Here is a 23506-nt window from a genome sequence, read left to right on the forward strand (position 1 = left end):
TGGATTCAGGAAACACAGGAAGAGGAGTCCTGGAGTATCTCTAGAAATTTCTCGGTAAAATCCACAGGACCAGTATCTGCCACAATAAGATGGGCGGCAGCAGCTGTGTCCATACCCACCGGAGACAGAGCCACAGCCACAGCCAGAACCACAGCCAAGGCCGCCACAGTAGTTACTGTAGGAGCAGCACAAGGTGCCAGCAATTGAAGGTTCCGTTGATGGTGGGAACCAGTGTCCTCAATCCAAATGCCACCGTCTTCCAGGGCTTTTATGTATCTTCAGTGATGGCTAGAGCAAACCGCGGTAAGCATTGGACTCATAATTCACACTAATTTACATTAGAAAAATTCCTTAGGCTTGTGGTTTTTCTTTTAGGCAAACAGACTCTCATAGGCTAGATCTTTTTTTCTTTCAGGTCAGAATTCTCCCCATCAAACCATATGACTCTAATAATTAATAATTGATATATTTGCAAATCTGCATCAAATTAGTGAAAATTCTTTGATCGGGTTTTATGGGATTTCTAGAGAATGCTGATTCCTTACTTGGGTTTATAGTTTCATGGGCAGATTCTAACTAAAGTAGAAATCCCATCAGAATGCCTGTGTGTTTTATCTTATTTTTTGTATGATTCCTCTCCCCAAGGAAAATATTCCTTCAATGCTTCTTAATGAATAGACTGACACAATGTTTATCCAAGTCCAACTGTAAAGGAACCTGTATTTTTATATGTAATTATGTTACTTTTTATTATTTCTGGGAAATTTTACAATTTTGTTATAAAGTGAAATGTTAAAAAAAAAAAAAAGGTGAAACCTAGACTCACATAGTTGTTTTTCATATCATGTAGCAAAGGGATGTGGAATGATTGGAATCTTTGTAAACTCTTGGTGGGAATGTGAAATGGTGCAGCCACTATGGGAATAAAAAAAGTATGGCAATTCTTCAAAAACTGAAAAACAGAACTACCATATGATCCAGCAGTTCCAATTCTGGGCATATATCCAGGTATATATCCAAAATAATTGGAATCAGGATCTCAAAGAGATATCTGTATTTACATGTTCATTGCAACATTACTCACAATAACCAAGATATGGAAACAACCTAAATGTCTATCGATGGATGAATGGATCAAAAAATGTGGTAATACTTAGAATGTTATTGGTTTAAAAAATATGGTAATACATATAACAGAGTATTATTCAATTTTTAAAAAGTATGTGTTTTTTTTTTTTTTAATTCTGTCATTTGTGACAACGTAGATGAACCTGGAGGACATTCTGATAAGTGAAGTAAGTCAGTCACAGAAGGGAGTAGTGCATGATTCTTAGGTGAGGCATCTCATAAGATAGTCACACCCATTGAAATGGAGTATACATGGTGGTACACAAGGTTTGTGGGGAGAGGGAAACAGGAAGTTGCTGTTCAAAGTGTATTAAGTTTCAATTATGCAACATAAATAAGTTCGAGAGACCTGCTGTACAGCTTTGTGACTATAGTTCATATTGTGCACTTAAAATTTTGACAAGAGTGTAGATCTTATGTTAAGTGTTTTTACTTCGATAACAAAAAAAAAACCCAAAAGAGAGAAGGAAACTTTTGGAGGTGATAGATATATTTATTATCTTGATTGTGACTGTGTAATAATACGCTGAAACCCATTACAACATATACTTTAAATCTGTGAAGGTTATTTTGCATATCAATTATACCACAAACTGTTGAAAAAGAAAAAGAAAGTTGATCTTTCTACAGAGAATGGGCAGAACAGAAGGAGTTTTTGCTTTTCTCTGTCATAGTGTGTCACATTCGTTTCAATGCAGTGGTCCCCTCTTGTCAGTCCGAGTAGAGATTTGGAGACTTCTCTACCATTCACCTTCTGAATCCGTTGGTTCCATTGATCTTACAGTTGCCCAGCGGGGGAAGGAGGGTATCTGGAGTGAAGTATCCTCACAAAGCAGCTGCGTATCAGCATCGGGAACACATCATTACTTGTGTGAGTTTTGAATTCTGTTCTGAAGGCAACTGGACAGGTGTATATGATGCAGACAGAGAACATTTCTCACTCATGAAACAGCTAGGTTCTCTCTTAGGAGAGGCTTTGAGCCAGGTTAGACTTTAAGATGAACATTTAAATGTAGCATTTGAAGTGCTTCTTACTGACATTGGCCAGAAACTAGATGAAGGAAGCAAAAGAAATTGGTTTGAAAAAAGGAAGACACAGTGATGTTGACTGAAACCGAGCTATATGCGATGATCTTCAAGTGGAATCTCTCCTGAAAAGCAGCATAAACATGACTGAGTTAATAAAAGTTATCTTATTCTATTTTTAAAAGGTACTTTTGACTTTATCTAAGTATCGAGAGTGATCTGGGCGCCTGGGTGGCTCAGTTGGTTAAGCATCCGACTTCGGCTCAGGTCATGATATCGTGGTTCATGAGTTCAAGTTCCACGTTGGGCTCTGTGCTGACAGCTCGGAACCTGGAGCCTGCTTCGGATTCTGTGTCTCCCTCTCTCTCTGCCCCTCCCCTGCTCGCATTCTGTCTGTCTCTTTTTCAAAAATAAGTAAACATTAAACAAATTTAAGTATTAAGAGTGATCTGTCATTCTCATTGTCCTCAGTCCCTCAGTCATAATAGAGTTGGGTGAGGGACTGAGAATGTCCCTCTTAAGATAAAACTATGTTCCATTCTGAGTGATGCACAGGGAGCACATAAAGGCACAATCAATACTTTCCGGGAGAAATAACATTATTAGTACATTAAGACCCCAGAGATAGCTTATATCCTTACATTCCCATTTTTTGCTCAAGTAGAATATAAAATTCCAGGGAGACATTTTTCAACACTATTCACTGTCGTTAATTTCTTTATTAAAAATATTTATTAGGCACCACTATGTTCCAGCAACTCTTCTCACTGCCAGGCTCCAATCCTTTAGCAGTGATATTATGTGAAGTAATATCTTCTTCATTATTTATTACTTGAGTGTGTGTCAGTTATATAGAGCCTTTGAGAAACACCTACTATCCCAGAGAAAAATTCGGAGGCGAATTCCTTGAGTTGTTTCAGTTGCTGAGACAAAGGAAGAGGACTTCTTAAAATATAATGTGATATAATATAAAGTATACATACTTCCTGAAATGTATGTTGAAATGTTTTTGAAATGTCTAGAGTGCTTTCAGCCACGTGTGTTGATAGCTGAGAATACTGTCTGGATGTTCAGAAACATTACTCCTCATTGGTGTCTTATGGAGATTTCTTTGGCTCATTTGCTTGAGGAAGAAAGCTAGAATAATTAAGAAAAGAGGGGCCCTTGGGTGGCTCAGTAGGTGAAGTGTCCGACTTTTGGTTTTGGTTCAGGTCATGATCTTATGGTTTGTGGGACTGAGGCTGACCTCCAGCAGTGAGCAGCCTTCTTGGGATTCTCTCTCTTTCCCTCGCTCTCTGCCCCTCCCCCACTCATGCTGTCTCTGTCTCTCTCAAAATAAATAAACTCTAAAAAAAATTAAGACGTTTTGTTTTCTTCCAATTAGAAGTTGGAATAAGAAGCTTAATACCCCGAATGCAAATGGAAGGTGATGATCCAGCTTGTTAAAACCCTGTTTATTAAGAAGGGAGCCAGGTGGCTTTTTCCGACAGATCTCTAAAATGAAAGTGACCTACCAGTTTGTAGCTATGTATTGTACTCTTTTGCTGTTGAGCTCAGAAGAAGAGGGAGGAGTATGAAAGGCAGAATGAACCACTTATAGGTACCCAAAGGCACATATCTTAATGATACAACCAAACTGTGGGGTTATAAAAAAAAAACAGCCAAAGACAGACACCTGTAGCACAGGTTAATAGAAAATGGTGCTATTATTATGTGAAGTGACATTTAACTTGTTTATATATGAATAGTAGTGCTGCTTATCGGTGTATATGAAAGCAAAGTTTTTATATTGATGTTGTTATAAAGGAATGATGGCCATATCCTTACCTTTTTGAAAATGATCATCTCAGAATAACAACAAAGGCGACGTCCAAAGACAGTTCCCCAGAGACCTGCAAATCGATCTAAGTGAAATAATACCAAAAATGAAAAAAACAAGTTCATCCAAAAGTTAACTTAAACTTTTCCATTATGAAATATATTGATCAAAACCAGAAAACACAGTACCAAAGTTACCTTGGTAACACAGTCTCAAAGGTAGGACTTATCTATAATTTTTGACACGGTCCTGGCCATCTTCATCAACTGAGAAGGACATCAGATCTGAACTTTGTGTTTTTCAGATTATCATGGATGAGCTTGTCACAACTGTATAGAGAATAGAATTACTCTTGGGAAAAACCATGGAAGCTGAGTCAGGAACTATCACAGGTGAAGGAGTACTATAGGCTGAGCTGCTTAGATATTCCTCAGTAGAATTCATGGGGTCACTGTCTGCCACAGCCAAATGGGCAGCAGCCACCATGCCCACATCCATCCTATGGCCGAGTCAGAGCCATAGCCCAGGCTGCCATCATGGTGGTGGTTACAGTGCATGGTGTCAGGAATAGAAGTTTCCACTGAGGAGCAGGGAATTATTTTCCTCAGTTTGAATGTCACCATCTGCGTGTGGCATTTTATACACCTTCTGTGGCGTATGAGGCAGCATGGCCTCATACTTCAGGCAAAGTTGGAATAATAAAACTTCACGAAACACTTATTTCAATAAGCCAGAAGATGTCCTTATAGAAAATATTAACTATTTCTTTTGGAATACAATAATCATGTCACAGGTCTTTAGATTCTTTTTATATTTTAGAGATCTTCTCACTCACGTTTTGTTATTAAAGTCTGTACTTAGGTTCCTTGAAATGTTGTTGATATTCAAGCGCCTGGACTCCATTTTCCTTGTTTTTTTGCTTTGTTTTTGTTTTGTTTTCTTACAATAATAATTTCTATTGCATATCTACATATACAGTCAAGGAATTTAGAGACTATCTGAGAGAGGAAGTGATAAAAGTGTGGTTAGCTGAAGTAAAATATCTTTTAAATTCTATAATTCCTTTCCTTCAGGCAAACAATTCCTCACACCAAATAATATTTTCTACTACTTACTGACGAACTGACTATATTTCCATTAAAGAGTGAATACAAAGCTGCATTTTTTCCTCTTGAGAGTTCAGCTTATTTGTTAACCGTAACTTTCTATAGGACTACACCATTATACTATGCAATGAAGCATTTATTCAGCAATCCAAACCTATGTGCTGGTTCTCCTCCCTCATTTCACCTTTTGCGTTCCCATATACTCACATTGGCTTTAAAGTTGTTCTTGGATTTTTCCGGGAAGATTTTCTTGAAATAGTGGCAGAAGAAACATGGGCCATGGGTTTCTCATATCTGCTTCGTCATTCAGTCTATTGTGGCAGCGAGTCATGCAAAGCATATATCTGGAAAACTCTAGGGCATATTCATGGGGTTATTATTAGAGTGGAATAGGTAAATACATATATTATGAAAATACTTTGGGGGCTTACGAACCCCTTGAATGGGTCTCTGGGTCCCACAAGTGGCAACAGACCACAGTCTGATAAGCCTTGGTCTAGAGCAGTGATCTTCAAACTTAAAAAAAAAAAATTAACGTTTATTTATTTTTTAGACAGAGAGACAGAGCACGAGTCAGAGAGGAGCAGAGAGAAAGGGGTAGACACAGAATCCAAAACAGGCCCCAGGCTCTGAGCTGTCAGCACAAAGCCTGGCACAGGGCTTGAACCCACGTACCGTGAGGTCATGACCTGAACTGAAGTCAGACACTTAACAGACTGAGCCACCCAGACACCCCAGTGTTCTTCAAACTTAAAAAAAAGAAAACTATACCAGTAAATATTTGGAGGCTGCATCCAACATTTGAAGATAAGAATTTATTTTCAATTTGTTACACGCATTAATTACTATTAAATAATCATTGAATATTAAAACATACAAAATTGGGGCACCTGGGTGGTTCATAAGGTTAAGCAGTCAACCCTTGATTTCAGCTCAGGTCATGATTTCGTGGTTTGTGAGTTTGAGACCCGTGTCCAGCTTTACACTGAGAGCATGAGCTTGCTTGGGATTCTCCCTCTCCTTCTCTCTCTGCCCCTCTCCTGCTTGCACATGTGCCTTCCCTCTCTCAAAATAAATAAATAATCTTGAAGAAACACACAAAATTATTTATAACAGTAAGAACTCACATTTTTATAGGCTTTGCCTTAACATGTTAAAAAAATTTTTAAGATTTTGTAATACATAGATTTGAAGTTTTGGCTCTAAATTCAGTTTATTTTAATTATTGGAAAAAAGGTAATATTTGTTATGTTCACCAAATCATTTTTTAAATCAATCTGGATCCTATTACTTAGTTATATACTTTATTCTTGAAATTTGGCTAATCTATATCCTTCTTAATTTCAGCAGTTTGTTTTTACAAATTAATGTTGAGAAGCTTTATTTTTATATACATAGGGTGAAAACACACTTCAATTCTTCATTTGGAAAAAATTTAAAAACACTAGAATATTCCACTTCCATATTTTAATATTACATAGATATCAATGTGTAATCGATGGTACATCCATATAAAATTCAGTAACATGACAACAGAAACAATCTCAAATGACCATCTACAAAATGCTCTCTTTCCAACACAGCGGCATGCCTGGCATCCTTTAAACACAGAGTATTGAATGAATGAGAGACTGGGTGGGTATATGAAATGGACTTCGTAATCGAAATGATCTCACATAAAGAAATTTACTAAAGACAGCCAGGTTCTCAGGGCTGGTCCAACACTCCCTAGGTCCACTTTCAGGCTGGGCATGAGTTCTATACAAATGACATCAGGCACCTGAGAAGCTTTCTTGTGATGAAGCCACTAGAAAGCAGACGCCTGGAAAACTCACAGAAGCACCACTTAACGCGTGGGTGTGTTCCTCTGTGTCCTGGGGAAACCAGGGCAGCCGGCCAGCCTCGTGCAGCTACCAGACTTCAGGTGTGTTTTGGACTATTTTGCCTGCAAATTAAAGAGAAGCCAAATTTATTGAGGGGGAAGCAATCAACCGTGTCACATGGAGGCTCAGCTTTAAATAGAATGGAAAATATTTAAAGGGCCAAAAAAAAAAAAAAAAAAGAAAAAAAACAGATGGAGGAAAGTAGTGTCAACCTGGGATAGTAACCACACACACATTTTTATCTTGTAATCATCCATGGGCAATAATGACAGTGAAAATAAATAAATGTGACCGCATCTTTGCAAAAAAGATTCAATTTACTGAAAGACGTACTTAGAGATCAAGAAGAAAACTTTTGTTGCATTTTAAAAGATACTCTGCATGAGCTTGCATGATGGAGCCAGAGAAAGACGACACCTTTCTTTCACCATAGCCTGGATTGAGGATTTTGCTACTTTGAAGAGATAGCATGGGATGAATACGACCAGAAGCGGAATCCATGTTTCGCAGGAGGACACGTCTTGTGAGTCCAGGGGATCTAGAATTTTCCAGTACAATCCATATGACCAATATCTACCATAGCAGGATGGGCTGCAGCAGCCATATCCGTAGCCACCGTACCCGTGACAGCCACAGCCGTAGCCACGGCCATAGCCCCCATAGCAGTTGCTGTCGTAGGTCATGGTGTCAGGGAGGATGGCGTAGAAGAGGAAGATACTTCCCTGAGTTCGAGTATCACTATTTCCATGAGGTGTTTTATATTTCCTCCGTAGGAGGCGAGGCAAGTCACAGGCAAAGTTGTGCATATTGCAAATTATTTTGTATTAACTACGAACAACACCAACTGCAAAACTCTCGTTTCGTTAGGCAGCGTGAAGCCTTCAGAACCCAAATTGCTCTGCTGTTGTGTCAAGGTTTTCAGTCAGATCATGTGCATTGAATGACAGATATCTGACTTGGTTTTAAAGCCCTCTCTCACTGAGGGCTCAAATTTAAATTCCATAATGGAGTTCTATGAAATCACAAAAACCGTGCAGACTTCAATTGATTCCAATCGTTTCGGGCTTATCAATAATAACCTCAAGTTCATCTGCCCATTGCAGATGAAAAAGCTACTCAGTTTAGCTTTGGAAAAACACAAGTGCTAAGGGGTAAATTTTATTTAAAGTATGAGATATATAATATTGCCCAATACGTCTTTTCAGCTAAAACAATTCATTTTATTTGAAATGCATAACCCGGGTGACATTTTTATAAGATCAATCTTTACAAGTGTACACCTATGTTTTATGTTCATATTTTACCAAATTCTATCTTGGATTGCCATTTCCACCTGACGGCACAACATGTCTTGTCCCTTCCAGGCCAACAACAAAATTCAATGACATTCTAGTCTTCAGAATGAAAGCTCACTTGAATTAAAGCCTTCACTTCTCCTGCCCCTCTTGAGTTGACTTTATTGTGCGGAGGTATGCTTTTGATTGAAAGGGAATGCCTTCATCTGTCCTGCGCTGACATCTGTGTCTGCATAATGCAGGTTGCCAGTTTCCATTGCCATTAACCAAAAAACTCCTCTGGTCGATCCATTACCTGCCATCCAGTGCTACATCTTTGTGGCTTTACAGCCAGAAAAGTTTTGTGCTGTGCGAGGGAAAATAAGGAGCCTGCACTCAAATCCATCCGGTAGGCACCAAGTGTATTCTCTACCTGCTGGTGTTGTGTTTCTTGGGTCACTCATGGGACTTGCTCCTTCTCAGGAAAATCAGAGTGTGCCTTTCTCTACTTCTATTTTATTTTATTTTATTTTATTTTATTTTTTTATTTTATTAAAATTTTTTTCAATGTTTACCTACTTTTGAGAGAGAGAGAGAGAGATACAGAGCTTGAGTAGAGAAGGGGCAGAGAGGGAGACACAGAATCCAAAGCAGGCTCCAGGCTCTGAGGTGTCAGCACAGAGCCTGATGTGGGGCTCAAACCGATGGACCATGAGATCATAACCGGAGCTGAAGTCGGACGCTTAACCGACTGAACCACCCAGGTGCCCCTTTTAGATGCAGAGCCTTAATGTAGGGGTTTCTCTTTCCTTTGCAATGACCCAAGACCCGTACAAGAGGACTTAAGTATGTCTGACCGCTCTTGTTCAACTCATCCGCTCTCCACTAAAGCTTATAGCCAGGAAAACAGTTTGGGGATGAAATAAATGATAATAAGAGCAAAGGATATTCTAGTACCTACTACGTGCCAGACAGTGTTGTAAGTGCTTGACACACACTAGCTAATTTGACTCTTCAAAATTGTCTTGTGGGGTAGGTGTTACTGTTACCATCCCACATACAAGCGGAGCCTACTGTTAAAGTCACAAAGCTATAAGTGATAGAGGTAAGATTTGAACCCAGAGAGCTGATTTCAGAAGTTTCATTCTTATCTATTATGCTCTACTGACTCTTATGAATTAATCTTACTAAGAACACAAGTTCAGAGGGTTATTTCTCTTAATTATTGCAGTAAGCTCAGACCCTCATTGCATTAAAAAGCACTGGGCATTAGAAACCTATTAACGTTTCTCATAATCCAAGATATTTTACCAAGACTTCATTGCTTGTTGTTGAAACGCTATTAGCACCGTGAAAGATATCTCTGCCAGTATTGTTATTTTAAAGAAAGAAATGCCGATATTCACCTTTGAGTCAAAACACAAACGTTACAAATGTGTTGGATTTTAAAGGAAACTCTTTCATGAAAATGCAATTTTATAAATTAAATAAAATCTCATTTCTGTTTTCTGGCTATAGATGCGGACGTAAATTTGAAACTGTGAAAAAAAATGATGTTTTAAAAATAGAATCCTAAAAGGAAATATTAATGTAAGTGAAAAAGAAAAGCCCGGTCTTCCCGGGACTGGTGGTCCAGAATTTCAAACTGTTGGCTTTTTGTCGATGGTCTCATGAAATTGAGTGATACCTTTTGGCTTTTCCTAGTAAACCATCTCTCATGTGAAAATATGGAAAATCCCTAAAGAGAAAAAAAAAAAAAAAAACGAGTTTGGAACAGAAGAGATGGAGAATCTCAAATGAAGGTAGATTATGGCCTGTTGGATGTCAGCCAAAAAATGGTAAAAAAATTGGTTGTTTGGAGCCCAGAATGTCTACTACAAATGTTGTTTCTTATCATAAAGGCTGGTTACAAATTGCTAATTTGAAGGTCTTGTGTAAGTAAGGTTTTGAAGATGAGACAATTGATTCTTATTAATGATTCACAAATGATTCAGGTTGTGGCACAACAACAGCAAATGTCTTCATTACCCCTGAAGCCATACCCTAAAACCAGGAGTGAACAAATTACTCAGAGAGGTCTTGCAAATTATCCAGTGGCCTGACTTGTGTGGTGGGTCCCACTCACACTGAGGGCATATAAAAGGCCCTCTGCAGGGGAATCGTCCACACCGAAGTGACACTTCTCTCCTTCTCTACCCAAGCACAACCTCAACAGCCAACACCATGTGTGGAAGCTACTACGGAAACTCTTATGGAGGCTGCGGCTATGGAGGCTGTGGCTATGGAGGCTGTGGCTATGGAGGCTGCGGCTATGGAGGCTGTGGCTATGGAGGCTGTGGCTACGGAGGCTGTGGCTATGGAGGCTGCGGCTATGGAGGCTGCGGCCATGGAGGCCTGGGCTGTGGCTATGGCTCCTGGTATGGCTGTGGCTTCCGCAGACTGGGCTGTGGCTACGGCTCCTGCTATGGCTGTGGCTATGGATATCGCTCCCACTCTCTCCATGGCTGTGGCTCTGGCTGCGGCTACTAGTAACGAGGGCACCGTGGGGGACTCTCACCCTCTACACCTGGACGTGGGATTCACCAATTCTGAGCCCCACACGTTCTGAGCCTTTCCCTTGGGTGATGATATCCTGCAGGATGGAAGTCTAGTAGGTCTGTTGCTGCCTACAGCCTAACCTACGGATTCCCTGGATTTACCTCGTGGAGTGGAAGATGGTGAAATTCACCTGTGACCCCACAGTTCCGCCTTCATCAGGATGATGGTGTCACAGCGACTGCCTTGATGATGTCCATGCTGGAGTTCGTTTCTGTGTTGACCTAATAAACTTGTTCAATCCAAATGGCAGTCCTGGTTTTGATGTTGGTCATTTAATGCCCAGGATTACTTACAATTTTTGTTTTGTTTTGTTTTCTGTTTTCAAGAAAGCTAACAACTGCTTTCTTTGGGAGGTATTTTATATTATCTTTAGGTCAGTCGTCTGAGAAAAGTTTTTGTAAAGTTCAGTTTCCTCCTCCTCTGCTACTGAGGGAATGCTATCTCTTATGCTGGGTAACAGGTAACAGTAAATCAAGTACTACTTACACATTAGGTTAAGCATTGCCTGGCATATAGTACATAATAAAGAAAAAATTAATTTCCCCAAACTTTTATATTCGTGTTCCATAAATCAAATGAACATTGTTGCTGTATGCTTCTCTACTTTTAATCTTCCATCTCAAAGGTACTATTTCAAGGGATGCCTGGGTGGTTCTCTCGGTTAAGCCTCCAACTTTGGCTCAGGTCATGATCTCACAGTTTAAGTGCAGGCCCCGCATCAGGCTCGCCGATAGCTCAGAGCTAGAGCCTGCTTCCGATTCTGTGTCTCCCTCTCTCTCTGCCCCTCCCCTGCTTGCACTCTCTCTCTCTCTCAAAAATAAACATTAAATTTTTTTTTTAAATAGGCACACATTTTTTAAAGTCATCCATTTTATTTTATTTTATTTTATTATTTTTTTAATGTTTATTTATTTTGTGAACTTGTGAACTGTGAGATCATGACCGGAGTCATGGTGGAGGTTTAACTGACTGAGCCACCCAGGCATCCCTAAAGGTATCCATTTTAAAGGTATGAGAGACATAACCTAAGGAATAGTTTAACGATCTATTACATCCCAAGCTGGTAATAAATTGTAAAACTATTTGGAATGCATGGTGGGCCATAATATTTAGATAAAATCTCTGTTTCACATGTAGGCTGAGAAGCTTCAGGGTCTCATGAGATTCCAATTCCAGATGTTGGATAGGACTGTGGTCACATCTGAGGCTTAGCTGGGATGGATTCATTTCCAGACTCATGTTATTGTTGGCAGATCTCAGTTCATTGGAGTTGTAGGAATGAAAGGCTCATTTTCTTGCTGGCTGTTGGCCAGGGTCCCTTGCAAACCCTCCGCTGGCAGTCACCTTCAGCTGGAAAAGGCTGCCTATGGTTCCTTGCCAAGTAAATTTCCAACATGGTTGCTTGTTTTCTCAAAGCCAGCAAGGAAGAAGAAAGACTCCAGCATTATGGATGAATGCCATAATCTCATGTAACATAATCCCTTACACATAACTATTAAATTTGCCATATTTTATTGGTTACAAAGCAAGTCACAGGTCTCCCTCACACTCACAGGGAGGAGGTCATCCCAGGGCATTTTCATCAGGAGGCAGGAATCAAGGGGGCATGAGGAGAGTCTGTGTACCACAGACTCAATATTATTCATCCTTTATAATAGGAATTAACAAGTTGTCCTTCATTTTCAGTGTTCTTTAACAACTTAGATAATAGGATCATCTCATCCTTGAATTTGGTAGACTTCTGAGAAATTGTCTGTGTCTTGGCTATTTTGTGAAGTATTTTGTTAATGATTTTCTTTATTCTAAAGAAATTGGTCTGCTTTTGATTTCTAAATCTAATGGCATCCATTTTAGTAATCTGTATTTTCCTAAGAGATGATCTATTTCATCTAGGTTTTCAAATTTATTATATACATAGAGCCTGCCTCATATGATGTTTAAAATTTCTTCTGTTTTAATGTTCCTTCATGCTATTTATTTTTTATATAGTTTCTGTCTCTCTTTTTTTTCTTCATCAAATTAGCAAGGTCTGTTAATTCTCTCAAATAACAGCATTTTGGCTCATTATAAAATCACCTTTTTTTGTGATTCCCTACCTCATTAATGTCTACGTTTCTATTTATTATTTCTACCTTTGTGCTTTTTTGCTTTTTAAAGTTTCCTTTATAAGTGTTTTAAAGCATAGTATGAAATATGAATTTATTTTATTTCATTTTTACTGATGAAAGTCTTCATGCTATAATCTTTTTAAAACACTGCTTTAAATATTTCTCATAGGCCCTGTTATGGACCATTTTCATCATTTTAATTATTTTAAAATCTGTAATTTCACTTGTATGACCTCTCTCACCCAAGAATTTTTTGACAGAAGGCTTTATATTTTCCAAGTAAACGGGTATTTTTTTTTTTTTTTTTTTTTACAGCTTGATTTTATTTTTAAAGGGCTTTCTGTTCTTTGGTTTTGTTAACAATTATTAGTTTTATTGTCTGACATCAGAGAGTATTTTTTTCTAGTATTTCTACTTTACAAAACTTATTAATGCTTTCTGTAAATACACAATAAATTTTTGTGGATGTTTTGTGGGAGCTTGAGAAGATGATTCATGTCTGTTACTAGTATATAAAGGTTAATATGTAACCATAAAAGCTACCTTCTTGATAACATTAAGCCTTCGCTTTTTTTTACTTATTTTTTCCACTTTATTTGTCTTGTTCTGAACGTGCTGCTTTAAAGTCACCTATTACTAATATGTTACTATCTATGTCTTGGCATCATATATCTGTAGCTTCATATGCATCTTGAGAAGTGTAAGATATTTCCTGTGATTGGTTTCGTATTTGCATGAGAAAGCTCCCCTCTTTGTCGCAGTTCATGCTTTTTGGCCTGAATTCTATTTGGTTGATATCAGGATTGTTATATTTTCTTGTGACATTTTGCCCAGATACCTTTGTATATGTCTTTATTTTTGTATTCCTGAACATTTTGTTTTAGATGTATATGTACAGCACATACATGCGTGTTTTGTTTCATGAGCCAAAGTTAAAATGTTTTCTTTAATAGATAAATGAAGCCAATTCATATGTGTTGATATGACGGATATGTTTCATAATTCAGTATACTTTAATAAATTATAAAAATGGTATTTGGATGGCTGTGGTTTTTCTAGTGTTTATTTGGGTCTCTTTGTATCCGTAACAATTTTAATGTGTTTAGTTTCCTTTTTGCTTATTCAACCTTTTATTATCTGACACATGTATATTCATATATATCTGACATATATATATACTAGTTATATTCATATTCGTAACTTGCCCTGTTGTCTATACAACATCAGCTTAATTTATTTTCCTCTTTACCTCTTCTGCTACTCCCTTGTCTTTTAGTTGGATTATTACTACGTTGTCATCACAACACATTTATATAACATATTTATACATTATTAATATAATTAGGTATAATTAATATATAAATTATATATTATTAATTAATATATTATAATCCTCAAATCTAGTCTTTGTTTTGATTTGGCTGTATATTACACTCAATACATATCACTGCACACGCACAGTCACATATATGTATATATGTATACACACAGACATGTATACACACACACACAGACATATATCTATATGTCTTCAATGTTTTGCTACTCAGTATAGGCTTGTGGGTGAAGAATTTCCTAATTTCTTCTATGCTGAAAACTGTTGTTCTAATACATTGTTATATGAATAACAGCTTCCTTAGATATAAAGTCTTTAGTTAATGCTTGTTTTTATTAGTCTTTAGATTATTCTCTTCTCTTTTTGAATGCAGCTTTTGAAAATTCTGACTAATAGCCTAATTATTTATTCTATGTAAATTATTTGATTGCCTAAAAGCCTTGAGTAAGGTTTCTTTATCATTAAAATATACTATTTTAATAGCTTATATTTATAATTAATAATTTTATATTAATGTTCTCTGTTTCCAATTAGGACCTGTCAATGAGAATTTTTAGATCAAGCAAAATAAATTAATACCAAAATGCATCAAAATTACAATTTTGAAAAGTAAAGACAAAGAAAAAAATCTTGAAAATCACCAGACACACAACGCATTATCTAAATAACAGCAATTTGAATAACAGTTGATTTGTCATCTGAAACGATGGAGTAATAAAAAAGCAGCATAGTATTTTTCAAATGCTGAAAAAAAAAGAACTGTCATCAATGTATTTTACATCTTGCAAAACTATTTTCAAGAATGAAGGGTAGGGTCCCTGGGTGGCTCAGTTGGTTAAGCGTCCCACTCTTTTTTTAATGTTTATTTTTTTCTTTTTGAGAGAGAAGGAGGGGGAGGGGCAGAGAGAGGGAGACGCAGAATCTGAAGCAGGATCCAGACTCCGAGCTGTCAGCACAGAGCCTGACGTGGGGCTGAAACCCATGAACTGAAGCATCCCACTCTTGATTTTGGCTCAGCTGGTTCTGGGCTGCCAACACAGAGTCCACCCGGGATTCTCTCCTCTCTCTGCCCCTGCCCTGCTTGTACTCTCTTTCTCTCTCTCTCTGAAAATAAATAAGTAAACATTTTAAAAAAATGAAGGGGAAATAAAAACATCCTCAGGAGAAAAGAAATAATTTGTCATTAATAAACCTACATTTAAAGATTGACTTCAAAAAGTTCTTCAAACAAAAAGGAAATGCTAAAGGAGGGGATCTTGAACCATCAAGCAGGTACAATGGAAAAAACAGAAATATGAGTATATCCAATAGACCAATCTCTTCCTCATGAATTTTAGAAATCATATTTGGTGATGGAAATAAAAATTATAACACTAGAAGAAGGCAATAATATTAAAAGTAGACATGATGAGGGAATCTAATCAAAGGAAATGCCCAACACTTCACTTGTGCCCATAAATATTGATATACCAGTACACTGTTATAAGTTGCATGTGCATACAGTAATACCCAGAGGAAGCATTAAAAAAAAAAAACTATGCAAATATATACATTCAAAAATACCATAAGTTAAGATGAGAGGAGAGGGGAGTTAAGATGACACAGTAGTAAGGAGACCCTGGGTTTGTCTCCTCACTCAAACACAGCTAGATCAACATCAAACCATTTTGAACACCTAGGAAATTGATCTAAGGATTAACAGAATAGCCTGCATAATTTGAGGGATAAAACTGGGCAGGCAGGTACCTAGTGTGGAGAGGTGAACTGGAGGAGAAGAGCCATAGTGCTGGAGAGGGGACAGTGCCGTTCTTACCAAGAGGAGAAAGACAGAGGGAGAGGGAGAGCAGTTCATCAAGTTTGCACAAGAAAGCATTCCCTCCGAAAGCAGCTGGGAGACGTACATAGGAGACTACACAAGAAAACTGTTCCCTAAAACCATTGACAGAGAAAAAAGGAACAGGTTTTAATACCACTAGATTTTTATAAACAGCAGAGCACAGAGTCTGAAGTTTCAGAGGTCAGCCCCTGGTGGTGCTCTGGAGAGAAAGCAGGGCAGAGCCCAGGGAGTGGGCAGTGTGGTCTGAGGATACCCTGGGTGGATTGGGGAGAAGCAGGTACCCTGCTTGGAGTGCATTTGGTAGAGGTGATGCAGTTGCCTCTGTGGGCAAAAGACCCACTGGACTTCATTAAGCTGCCACGTTCACCAGTATAGACGGGATCTGGCGCATTCAGGGTGGTATGGCCGTAGACTCACATTCACCAGTATAGAAAGAAAGAGTCTAGCTGAGGGCAGCAAATCCTGGCGCCGGTGTGTGCAGTGATTTATCATAAACTCTAAGCTGCTGTGGCTATGCAGTGGCATGACTGTTTCTTGGGACAAGCTGACACCAGCCACAGCACGGTGAGACGGTCCCCCAGAAGATGTTGTGGATTCTAACCTCAGGGGTCGCTGAAGTGTGGGTTTTGAAACACCGCTGCACTTAAGATAAACTTCTGGAGAGAGGTACCACCTGGTGGGCAGACAGCTTGGACACAGACAGGGGGAAGGTGGGGAGCTGATGGAAGTGGGGGATAAAGGAAGGGGGACTGTGCATCTGTGAAGGCACAAACTCCCTGCTCTGAAGACCAGATGAAGCCATTTTAACATTAGCCCAACACTGATAGACCCCAGTGAACTAAACAGTGCCACCAAGTGGAGAATGGAGCCATTACTGTGCTGTGCCCTCCAGGCACATCTCCAGTAGGGGAAGTTGGCCTGAGAATCAGAGCAGCAGGCCCCTCCCCCAGAAGACCAGCACAAATCCCTTCCACCTGCTTAGTCCACTGACCATAGAGTCCTACAAAATTTCAGCTCTAGGGGAAACTGGATTTAATTTCATTTGGTTATTTATGTTTATTCATTTTGTTGTTGTTGCTTCTGTTTTTATGCTGTTGCTGTTGTTTTTCTTTTCTTTTGTTTATTGGATGGAGAAATAGCAAATTGTTTTATTTTATTTTACTATTTTTTTTTGCCTTTTTGTTTTTTAATTTTTATTTTTTTCTTTTTGTCTCTTTTCTCTTTTTTCTATCAAGCTTCTCTTAAAAATCAGACCAAAATATGCATAGGATCAAGCTTCCTTTATTTGATTTTTTTAAAATTTTAAAATTTTTATTTCATTTTATTATTATTATTATTATCATTATTATTGTGTTTCTTCATCCAAAATGACAAGACAGAGGAATTCACCTCAAACTACAGAACAGGAAGAATTGGCAGCGAGGCATTTAATCAATGAAGATATAAGTAAGATGTCTTAACTAGAATTTAAAAGAATGATTATAAGGATATTATCTGGGCTTGAAAAAAAAGTGTAGAAGACACAAAAGAATCTCTTTCTGCAGAGAAAAAAGAACAAAAATCTAGTCAGGCTGAAGTTAACAATGCTATAACCAAGATGCAAACACAAATAGAGGTGATAAAAACAAGGATGGACAAGGCAAAGGAACAGATTAGCAATATAGAATATAGAATTATGGGAAATAATGAAGCTGAAAAGAAGAGGGAAACAAAGGTCAGGGCTCACTAAAGCAGACTTATGGAAATCAGCAATTTATTAAAATGTAATAACATTCTTTTTTTAAAAAAATGTTTATTTTTGAGAGAGACAGAGAGACAGAGTATGAGTGGGGGAGGGGCAGAGAGAGGGACACAGAATCTGAAGCAGGCTCCAGGCTCTAACGTGTCAGCACAGAACCTGATGTGGGGTTCAAACTCATGAACCACAATATCATGACCTGAGCTGAAGTTGGCCACTTAACCAGCTGAGCCACCCAGGCACCCCAAAATGTAGTAACATCCATAGCATAGGAGTCCCAGAAGATGAAGCAAGAGAAAAAGAGCAGAATGTTTATGTGACAAAATTATAGCTGAAAACTTTCCTAATCTGAGGAAGGACACAGACATCAAAATCCAAGAAACACAGAGCACTCTCATCAAATTCAACCCAAGCTGGCCATCACCAAGGCATATCATAGTCAAATTCACAAAATACTGGGGCTTCTGGGTGGCTTAGTGGGTTCAGCGTCTGACTTCAGCTCAGGTCATGATCTCACAGCTTGTGGGTTCGAGCCCCATGCCGGGCTCTGTGCTGATAGCCCAGAGCCTGGAACTGCTTTGGATTCTGTGGCTCCCTCTTTGTCTGCCCCTCCCCCACTCATGTGCTGTCTCTCTCTCTCTCTGTCTCTATCTCTCTCAAAAATAAATAAACGTTAAAAAAAAGTCAAATTCCCAAAATACACAAACAAGGAAAGAATCCTGAAAGCAGCAAATGAAGCAAAGTCCTTAACCTACAAGAGAAGACAGATCAGGTTTGCAGCAGATCTGTCCACAGAAACTTGAAAGGCCAGAATGGAGTTCCACAATATATTCAATGTGTTGAGTGGATAAAAATATGCAGCCAAGAATACTCTCTACAACAAGGCTGTCATTCAAAATAGAAGGAGAGACAAAGAGTTTCCCAGACAAACAAAAACTAAAGGTGCTTGTTACCACTAAACCAGCCCTATGGGAAATTTTAAGGGGGACTCTATAAGTGGAGGAAAACAAAACAAAACACCAAAAGCAACAAAGACTAGAAAGGATCAGAGAACATCATCAGAAACACGAACTCTACAGGTAACACAATAGCACTAAATTCATATTTTTCAATAGTCAACTGTGAATGCTCCAGTCAAAAACACAGGGTATTGGAATGTTTGAAAAAAAAAAACCCAAAACAATATCCATCTATATGTGGCCTACAAGAGACTCATTTTAGACCTAGGACATAAAAAGAAAGCTGGAGTAGCCATACTTATATCAGACAAATTATATTTTAAAACAAAGACTGTAACAAGAGATGAAGAAAGGCATTACATCATAATTAAAGGATCTATCCATCAAGAAGTTTGGGGAAATTGGTTCAAGAATTCCTTATACGTACATAAATGGGTTGAAAAAAGCTTTGGGCAGAAAGCCACCACCACAGGGCAAAAGCACCCAAAGTTAATCATTAAGTAGAAAAAGCTTAGGGTGGGAAGCCGCTGCCACAGGGCAAAATTTCCCAGAGTTAGTTAGTGAGGTATTATGATGGAGTCAAGAGTAGCTGGTATATTATCTGCAAGAGGCTACTTTCCATCTGACACTTGTATACTTTGATCACAACTTCAAACTCCACTTGCCTCCCCCCCACCCCAGACCTTTGCTTCTTACACACACAAGTTAATGATTACTATCTGATTGTTTTCTTCACATTCACCATGTGCAGAAGATCTTGAGAGATCAATGAACATGAAGACAAAATCCCTGTTTGGGATCCTTGTCTTCTCCCAGACATTAGCCTTCCTCATTTTCATTTCTGCATCTGCTCTCTTGCTGGACAAGAAAGAACTCCAGACTCATTGTCTGTGACAAAGAAGATCTAACAGTTGTAAATATTTATGCTCCCAACTTGAAAGAACCCAAATACATGATACAATTAATTACAAACATAGAGAAACTTACTGATAATAATAGAATAATAGTAGGGGACTTTAGCACCCCATTACAACAAAGGACAGATCATCTAAGCAGAAAATCAACAAGGAAGCAATGGCTTTGAATGACACAGTGGACCAGATGGACTCAACATATATTCAGAACTTTTCATTCTAAGGAAGCAGAATACACTTTCCTTTTGAGTGCACTAGAACATTCTCCAGAATAGATCACATACTGGCTCATAAGTCAGCCCTCAACAAGTACAAAAAGATTGAGGTCATACCATGCATATTTTCAGATCACAATGCTATGAAACTTGAAGTGAACCACAAGACAAAATTTGGAAAGCCCTCAAATACATGGAAGTTAAAGAACATCCTATTAAAGAATGAATGAGTTAATCAAGAAATTAAAGAAGACCTGAGCCAAAGTCAGAAGCTTAATTGACTGAGCCACTCAGGCACCCCTGTTGGATTTGTATATACCAATAATGAAGCAGCAGAAAAACAAATCAAGGAATACAGATACAACTGCACTTAAAACACTAAGATACCTAGGAATACACCTAACTAAAGAGGTAAAAGATCTATACTCTGAAAACTATAGAGCACTTATGAAAGAAATGGAAGAGGACAAAAAGAAATGGAAAAACATTCCATGCTCATGGATTGGAAGAACAAACACTGTTAAAATGTCTATACTATCCAAAACAATCTACAAATTCAACGTAATCCCTATCAAAATACCACCAGCATTTTCACAGAGCTAGAACAAACAATCCTAAAATTTGTATGGAACCACCAAAGACCCTGAATAGCCAAAGCAATCCTGAAAAAGAAAAACAAAACTGGAGGCATCACAATTCTGGATTTAAAGCTACATTACAAAACTGTAGTCATCAAGACAATACTGTACTGGCACAAAAACAGACACATGGATCAATGGAACAGAAGAGAAAACCCAGAAATGGACCCACAAATGTATGGTCGACTAATCTTTGACAAAGCAGTAAAGAATATCCAATGGGGAAAAAACAGTCTCTTTAACAAATGGTGTTGGGAAAATTGGATGGTGACAAGCAGAACAATGCAACTGGACCACTTTCTATAGCATACATAAAAATAAATTCAAAATGGATGAAAGATCTAAATATGAAACAGGAAACCATCAAAATCCTAGAGGCGGCAACTTCTTTGACCTTGGCTGGAGCAACTTCTTACTAGACACATTGCTGAAGGCAAGGAAAATAAAAAGTAAATATGATAACATCATGTTGACATCAAGATAAAAAGGTTCTGAACAGTGAAGGAACCAAGCAATAAAACTAAAAGATAGCCGATGGAATGGGAGATGATATTTGCAAATGGCATACCTGATAAAAGATTAGTATCCAAAATCTATAAAGAACTTATCAAACTCAACTCTCAAAAAACAAATAACCCAGTTACAAAATGGGAAGAAAACATGAACAGACACCTTTCCAAATAAGACATCCAGTGGCTAACAGACATGAAAAGATGCTCAACATCACTCATCATCAGGAAAATACAAATCAAAACCACAATGAGATGTTACTTCACACCTGTCAGAATGGCTAAAATTAACAACACAAGAAACAACAGGTGATGGTGAGGATGAGGAGAAAGGAGAACCCTCTTGCTCTGTTGGTGGGAATGACAAGGGGTGCACCCACTCTGGAGAACAGTATGGAAGTTCCTCAAGAAACTAAAAATAGAACTACCCTCTGATCCAGCAATTGCACTATTAGGCATTATCCAAAGGATACAAAAATACAGATTCAAAGAAGTACGTCCACCTTAATGTCTATAGTAGTTTATCAACAATAGCCAAACTATAGAGAGAGCCCAAATGTCCATCGACGGATGAATGGTTAAAGAAGATATAGTATGTATATACTACATCCCACATTATATACATATATAATGGAATATTACTCATCCATCAAAAAGAATGAAATCTTGTCATTTGTAATGACATGGATGGAGCTAGAATGTATTATAATAAGAAAAATAAGTCAATTAGAGAAAGAAAAATACCATATGATTTCATTAATATGTGGAATTTAAGAAACAAAACAGATGAACATATGGGAAGGGATGGGAAAGAGGAGAGATAGAAATAAACCACAAGAGACTTTTAACGATAGAGAACAAATTATGGGTTGATGGAGGTAGGTCAGTGGTTGATGGGCTAGATGGATGATGGGTACGAAGTAGGGCACTTGTGATGAGCACTGGGTGTTGTATGCAACACTGAATTCTACTCCTGCAACCAATATGTAACTGTATATTAACGAACTAAAATTTAAATTAAAAAAAAACAAAAAAATTAAGATGTAATGCTATAAAATGTTAAAAAATAACATAGAAGGCAAGAAAAATAATCAGAGTAACAAGAATTAGAAGAAACAAATAGAAAACAAATAATAAAGTGGCAGACTTAGTTGCTAACATATCAACAATTTCATTGAATGCACATGGTCTAAATACAACAGCCAAAAGACAGAGATTGGAAAAGTGCATTAAAAAAATCCAACATGACCTACCTATATTCTGTTCGTAAGAAACTGACTTCAAATTCATTGACATAGGTAGGCTGAAAGTAAAAGGATGGAAAAAGTTAGGCTCTATAATTGTTAACAAACTAAAGAAGGAGTGGCCACATTAAGACCAGATAAAATAGACCTCACATCAAAGAAAATTACCAGAGACAAAGAGAACTATTACATATTTTATGAGGATTAATCCACCAGGAAAAATAATGATTCTAAGTATACACCAAACAACAGTCTCAAAACATATGAATAAAATGTGATCCAGTTGAAAATAGAAATAGAGAAATTTACAATTACACTTGGATATTTTCAACTCCCCTTCTGACAAACTGATAGAACTAGTATGCAGAAAATAACCCAAGAGACAGATGATCTGAAGAACACAATCAGTCAAAAGAGTTTTTCATACATAGAATTCACCCAGCAGTGAGAATATATACATAGTTTTTGTTTTTGTTTTGTTGTTGTTTGTTTGCTTGTTTGTTTGTTTTTTAGGCTAGTCTCTAAGGTTTGCCCTGCACCCAGGAGGGCTCTTAGCCATCTTTCCTCCTGGTTCTCTCTGGTAAACTAGCCAGCTGATGGTTTAGCTTGTTGTCTTAGAGCAACAAACTTCCTCTTAATTGCTTATCATCAAAATCTCTATTGTTTGAAGCATACCCTTAAGTTTGAATTTCCTACACACTATTCTAAATAAACTAATTCATTTGAAGAAGTGTTCAGAGCTCTCTGTTTTACTTTTCATTTATTTTTATTTATTTTTAACATTTTTAAATTTATTTTTGAGAGAGAGAGAGAGAGAGACAGAACGTGAGTGGGGGAGAGGACAGAGAGAGACAGAGACACAGAATCCGAAGCAGGATCTAGGCTCTGAGCTGTCCACACAGAGCCCGACGTGGAGTTCAAACCCACCAACTGTGAGATCATGACCTGAGCCAAAGTTGGACACTTAACTAACTAAGCCACCCAGGCACCCCAGAGCTCTTTGTTTTTATGGCTTGCCTCCTGCTCTGTGCAAAATATCTGAGCAACTACTCCAGAACTGGAGATAGAAACAGTTGTTTGCTTATTCTCTCATAGAGACACATCTGCATTACTAGTAGTCACTGGGCTTGGGCAGTAGCCTCTAGGTTTTTAGGTTTGATGTACACGTCCTGTC

At 38.0% G+C, this 23506-nt stretch overlaps 1 protein-coding gene across 4 annotated transcripts; it reads left to right on the forward strand.

Moving 5' to 3' along the window:
• LOC122230249 lies at positions 1 to 14984 on the forward strand. Of its 4 annotated transcripts, none has more exons than XR_006207356.1 (5): positions 218 to 303; positions 8327 to 8431; positions 9755 to 9826; positions 9941 to 10038; positions 14813 to 14984. XR_006207356.1 is itself a non-coding variant. In XM_042956003.1 (2 exons), exons 1-2 carry the CDS (start codon positions 90 to 92, stop codon positions 10842 to 10844), a joined length of 621 nt encoding a protein of 206 aa, XP_042811937.1. In that variant the 5' UTR covers positions 1 to 89; the 3' UTR covers positions 10845 to 10866. The 4 variants fall into 4 exon arrangements, 1 of the variants encoding a protein (XP_042811937.1); XR_006207354.1 differs by lacking the exon at positions 14813 to 14984 and adding an exon at positions 10438 to 10523; XR_006207355.1 differs by lacking the exon at positions 14813 to 14984 and adding an exon at positions 10438 to 10523 and having other exon boundaries at positions 9755 to 10038.
• The last annotated feature ends 8522 nt before the right edge of the window (positions 14985 to 23506 follow it).

This window comes from Panthera leo, chromosome C2 (assembly GCF_018350215.1).
Source record: "Panthera leo isolate Ple1 chromosome C2, P.leo_Ple1_pat1.1, whole genome shotgun sequence".
Lineage (NCBI taxonomy): Eukaryota > Metazoa > Chordata > Mammalia > Carnivora > Felidae > Panthera > Panthera leo.